Source organism: Pogona vitticeps, chromosome 5, assembly GCF_051106095.1.
Source record: "Pogona vitticeps strain Pit_001003342236 chromosome 5, PviZW2.1, whole genome shotgun sequence".
In the NCBI taxonomy this organism is placed as follows: Eukaryota; Metazoa; Chordata; class Lepidosauria; order Squamata; family Agamidae; genus Pogona; species Pogona vitticeps.
In genome coordinates, this window is record NC_135787.1 from 108,590,192 (window position 1) to 108,596,191 (window position 6,000).

General features: G+C 44.0%; 1 protein-coding gene across 4 annotated transcripts in view; it reads right to left on the reverse strand.

Annotated features, from left to right (window-relative positions):
* TMEM243 (transmembrane protein 243) overlaps positions 1-5,524 on the reverse strand; it is a 36,107-nt gene extending 30,583 nt beyond the window's left edge. Inside the window, exons 1-2 of one of the 4 annotated variants that reach the window (XM_020797752.3) lie at positions 5,385-5,524; positions 3,345-3,707 (exon numbers count right to left, since the gene is read on the reverse strand). In XM_020797752.3, coding sequence (XP_020653411.1) covers positions 3,345-3,422 — 78 coding nt within the window. In that variant the 5' untranslated portion in view covers positions 3,423-3,707; positions 5,385-5,524. Of the gene's footprint in view, positions 1-3,344; positions 3,708-4,738; positions 4,944-5,384 lie in introns of those variants that run through there. The other 3 variants (XM_020797754.3, XM_078394244.1, XM_073000798.2) reach the window with 3 other exon arrangements.
* Between the last annotated feature and the right edge of the window lie 476 nt (positions 5,525-6,000).

A 6,000-nucleotide genomic window follows, 5' to 3' on the forward strand; every position in this document is an offset into this window, starting at 1 on the left:
AGTACCAGATCAAGCTCACACAAGCAAACAACTCCTTTTATAAGCTCTTTTCATCTCCAAGATTCAACAACAGGGCGTCATTTGCAACTATGACAAAGTTCTACTCAGTCCAAATGTCATCTATGTTTGAGCATCACCATGCAAATGAAGCAACAGATGAAAGGAAGGGAGTATAAATCACAGGATGATGCAAAAGCAAGCACGGAAAGGGAGGAGAGAAGCAGAGATTGAACAGATTCTGGACAAAGCTGAGTAAACATTTTCAAACAGGGTGGTAAGATACTCATTCAAGAAAAAACTCAGGTTCCACATAACCCAAAGTGGGATGATCTTTATATATTTTGTCAGCCGTTTCCAACCATGTGCTCACAGATGACAGACTACAAGACCCATAGTTCCAGCCAGCATAGCCAATAGTGAATTGCAGCCCAACAACATCTATGGGTTCAATGCATTCCAAGGGGGGGGGGGATTCACCAAAAATTAACGAAGACTCAGAACAAAGCCAAATTAAGTTTGCAAAGGTTTTACAAGGTGCACTAATGATTCCAAGCATTTTAAACAGTTTTTGAACATTTTAAGACACTTTAAAAATAGTGAAAACGGACCTGTCAAAACCATTGAAATGCATTGAAACTTATTCAATGCATTCCAATGGGGGAATCGCGTTTTGCTTAGCGATGTTTCCTATGGCGATTTTCGCTTAAGGACGGTAATCCGTTCCCATTAGAACGGATTATCCAGTTTTCAATGCATTCCTATGGGAAATGGTCTTTCGCTTAGCCATGTTTCCCCATAGCGATGTTTTGTTTTTTTAACCAATTAACATCGCTAAGCGAGGCACCACTGTATTTCATTTCTTGTTGTCGTTTCATGGCACACTTGAGCATTTCTGGAGATCACCCCAAAAGGTTACAGAAGCAAAAAAATAGCCAAGTTATTATGATCGCTTTTCACACTATAAAATAAATGTTAAAAGGGAAAAGCAAATTCTACATTCTGGATTAGGAGGAATTGCTCAAATAGGACTATGAGGCAGGTTAATAATATAGCTCTTTATCAAGAATTCATCATCATCTTAGAACTACAGAGCTGGGAGAGACCCTATGGATCACTGAGTCCAGCCCCTGCCAGGGAGGCACTGTGGGGAATCGAACATCCAACCTCTGGCTCCAAAGCTGGATACCTAAACCAATGAGCTATATACCACAAACCTCAGAATGGTATTCTTAAAAACACAAATAACAGCTAAATTAACAAGATCAATTAATTTCTCAAAAAACATTGAGTTCACAGGTTTTGTTGAGAGATTGCTTTTGCTTATAAACTTTTGGAACAATAGTATATATCTCTTAAACTTTAAGATAAAGTGCAACCATGCGCATTATTCCTCCCAAACTTTTCTTTTCACTTTGTGCTTCCTTTTTAAAGGAAATCCCTTTTATGTCATCATTTCTCATATTAGTGTTTAAGATATAAACAATAAAAGTCTATGTCTCTTTTTTAAAAACATAACAAAATATTTATCTCATTCCAATGCTCTCTCTAACAAGATAGGGATCCTTTGACCCTCCAGATTTAGGATAACTACATCCAGTGTGCCTCACCGTTGCCCAGGCTGGCCAGGGTTTCTGGGAAATCAGATATAAACATCTGTCTGGAGGGCCATAGAGTCCACATCACAAATGTTTAAGAAGATGGATGTTTCAAAATACGTATCTCACTTTTTTAAAAAAATGAAAGCAGGAGCTAGAAAAGAAAGGAGGCAGAAAGGTCCATTGTAATTTAAAACTGATCTAGAAAAAAGGCAAAATACAGTATAAAAGCTTTATAAAGCAGCAAACAGTCATAGTTATGGTATACACAAAGAAAACTAATTGCCACTGAACACTGTCCTATTTTCAATGAACTCAGACCACCACTGTGAGTCCCTAGAGATGCTTTTCAACTGCAGCTCCCATAAAACCTCAGTATTACCTGAAATGTCTTGGTATTATGGGACCTGTGGGCAAATATCTGGAGGGCCCCTACTGCCCACCTCTGCTCTATATAACCCCAGCACATGCTGGAACACACCTCATGATACATCCCGAGGCACATGTAGTATCATCTAGGTACATCTCTGAAACAACGCACTACAGCATCATAAGACACACTTCCAATTGCTAACATTTAAGATGTACTCAACAAAAGTACATCTTTCCACGGGCATCATGGGCTCAAGTGTGGAGAGGGATCATAATACATTTACCTGGCAAGACCCTAGGTATGACCAGGATCATTACTGGTTACTGACAGCAATATGCAATCTACTGTCCACATGACACAAGCAAGATATCAACCAGGCATTTCTGCATGGCTAAATCATGACACCATGAGACACTGGAAACACAGCAGAACTAAGATAAAGCTGTTGCAAAGAAGCAACTTATCCAGGGCTCACTGAACAAGAATAAACACAACTACCGAAAATGTTATTTTTTTTATTGCTCTGTATGGCTCCCTCTTATAACAGACCAATTGATTTTGATAAGATTGTGTAAGAAATACCATGCAACTCAAGATGAGCACATTCCAAAAAAACCCTGCACGGCAAGTATCATGGAGACACATGATACGTTGTGCTTTCCCAAGTTTCTAGTTCCATAGCTCGATTAGCAAGAGCACAAAGTCACAAAACCCCAAGCTCTTCAAGAGATAGGACCTTGAAATAATCCCATCTGACAAGGAAATTCCAAGGTATGTCGGTCACAGCAAATGCTTTGCCAAACGGCGCTATCACAAGGTAGCCTTTATCAGAAAAACCCACAAGAGAGTAAGAGTTTTGAACGCTACATGCTAAACACATGAAGTGCTACAAGGTTCTTGTACATTACACAATCACAGCCTCTCTGACGTAAAGGATGCAGCAGATACCACCAGCCACTAGCATGGAACTCCAATGAAAATCTGAAGAGCCATAAGGAGGAACGTACAACTAGTGATTTTTCCTTCTGTAAATCAACCTCTCCACCACATCCACTGGTAGGTAATAGGGAGGTTAATTGATAAAAGAAGGGGGGGATGGAAATCTCAGAAGATACAGTACTTCTTTAGAAGTGACCGTGAACTGGCACATAATGAAAGGATTATATCCAAGAATTCATACAACATTGGAGGGAATGCTGGGTGCAAACTATGGATTGCATACACCCATGATCAAGCTGACTTGCAACTAGCATTAGCTGTACATCCAAGCAGCTATATAAAGCAGCAAATTGTCTTCAGCTGGCCTTGCCAGCAGGCCCAGATTCTTGAGAGCAAAAGACACAACAGACAAGCAAAGTGCGATAGACTTCTTTTACCCTTGGCGAGGTCTCTCCAAAGAGGGGCCTGTTGTCCAGTCCTCTGGTCCCGTATGTCCGGGTGGTGAAGTCATCCATTACTTCCCCAACTCTACTCTCAAGTTCAAGTTTGGGCTTGCCTGTTTATTTATTAAACTTACTCACTCCCACATAAGCAGAAATCCTCAACACAGAGCCATCCCTTGTTCCTAACAGGCCTCAAGCCAATGGCACAGGGCAGGCATAGCATCAGATCAAGGGTAGAGTTTATTTAGGCAACATCCATGTCTCCTGTGGCGTCAGATGCACAAGACAGCTTGTGGTTCAAAGCGAAGGATCCAAGCCTCCTTTCCGCGCCTTAGCTTTCTCCCTCATGATCAGCAGCTGATAAAAGAAGAGGAGAAAAGAAGGTTTACTAGAAACATTGTGGTATTTTTCCACTGGCATGGCTAATTTATTAAAGCTTTAAGTATGCTATCTATTAGCACTAATAAAAGCCGTTAATTACACAGTTTCATCTGCTGTACTCCCTCCCTTCTGCTTTTTTCTAAAAGAGACACGGGAAACCTCCAGATCCCATCCAATCCAGCCACACGGTCCATGTACAGGTTGATGGGGATTAGAGTCCCAAAATGGATGATGGCCACAGGTTTCCCCACTATGCTCAAAACCCTTTTGGCCTGCTCTAGACAAGCAGCAAAAAGAGGCCACTGAAGGAGGCTCTCTCCCTCTAGACTGCAGGTAGGGGGATCCTGGTTTCAAGCACTTGCTTACTTAAAATCTTCCTGCAAAGAGAAACGCAGCACCTTTGACCAAGGGCTTGATCAGAATCTTTCTCCTTGGCATGCCAACTCTGTCTGAGTTGCAGGATTCAAAAGTGCACCTCCCCGTTGGCAGGCTGGGGTGGTACACTCTGTTCTACTCCCTTGGCATTCCTTCAGCTCCTTCTACCACAGTTTGCTGCATGCACAGCTCCACTGAGCGAGCAAGAGCCACCCTTCCAAGTGGAAATTGCACAGCCACCCCTGCAAAGGGGAAAAGAGAGGGAAGTGGGATTCCCTCTCTTTCACACCTGGAGCCCGCTCCGATGCTCCTTTCTTTGGAAACCAGTCCGAGGGCGTTCACCAGGCAATCGAAGGGGAGCAGGTGTGCACCGGCGGCAGCCCGGATGGGAAGAAGGCCCAGCAGACAGTACTGTACTTATATGCGATGGGCGCAAAGCGAGGACGGAGAAGCGAAGTCCTTGATTCAAGAAGCAAATCAATGCTTTTGTTTAAAAAAAAAATAAAATAAAACCCGACCGGTAGAGCCACTTCTGTTCTTGTCCCTGCTAAGACTAAATTTAGGAGGAAAGAGGTGGGGGTGGCCTGTATCACACAAGTGAGGGAACAGCAGATGGTATCCTGTGTCCTCACCCCGCGACTGTCCGCACTCGTTTTATTCTCTTCTCCTTTGCCGCCCTCCGGTTTTAAGCTCATTTCCTCAGAACTCGGCAGGAGCGATCCCTCAATCAAACGGCCTGATTTTTAAATCAAAGCGCTCTAAACTTCCGTCCCCCCTTCCAATTTAAATCAGGAAGCAAGGTTGGTGCAGGTTCCCCCCCCCTCCCCTCCTGCCCCCAGGAAGCAGTCGCGGGAGCAGCCAGTTGAGAGATAACCCTTCGCTGCCCAGAGAACGACACCTCCTAGGATGATCTCCATACAAACCGGGCAGTGCACCCCCACCACCACCACCCCGCCACAAGCCAGGAACAAACAAAATATTTCTTCCCCTTTAAAATGTGTGTCTTCAGAAGAAAAGGGGGAGAAAAGGAAGGAAGGAGAGGTTTACAACACTTTGGGAGACTAAATCAACCAGACCAGATCTTAGCAGCAAAAGTCCGGATCCGTCCGCCCCAACCCTCTCTTCGGTACAGGTGCCCCCCCCAAAAAAATCCTACACACCACTCGTACTTCCTTTCGAAAACCAAACTAGCGGAGAAACACGTGCCTCCAAAGCAATTGTAAGCAACGTTCCAAAATAGAATTCTGGAAGGATCAGCGTTCCATCGCCGGCCCTTACCTTTCCGAAGCGCCGGGGGATGAAGCCAAAAAAGCAAAATTAAGAAACAACTACAGCAACTTCTTGCCTTCTCAGTGGTTAATCTCTCTCTCGCACTCAGGCACTGTCGCAAACCTCCCCCCACCTTCGCCGCCGCCTATAAAGCCCTGCCTCCTTCTTGGGCGCTCATTGGCCTGCTTTGTCCAATCGCAAACCAGAGAATACCCGCACCTTGCTGCAAATCTGTGTTTTGATTTCCACGGGGTGAAGGAGAGGGGAGATCTGTGTGTTTTAAAGTAATCGTCGTCGTTACTGTTGCTTAGACTGAAATTATTCACCGAGGAATACAGAGCCGGACAAACATGAACGCATTTAACTTGAGCGCAGTTATCGTTTCAACGTTTTTTTGTTTTAACGAGCGCTGCCAGGCGAAATAGTAAAACTTGACTATGGAATGAGAAAACTCATTCTGTTTTCTTACGAAGGGAGGATATCTCGGCATTCAGTATTTGATCCACAGTGTCCCACCATGCGAATTGAACGGGCCCTCCATGATCAGGGGCAGTAAACCTTTGAACTACAGAGAAAAAAAAACCAGGGAAAGGACATCAACTTCACACGTTGCCAATGAGTATTC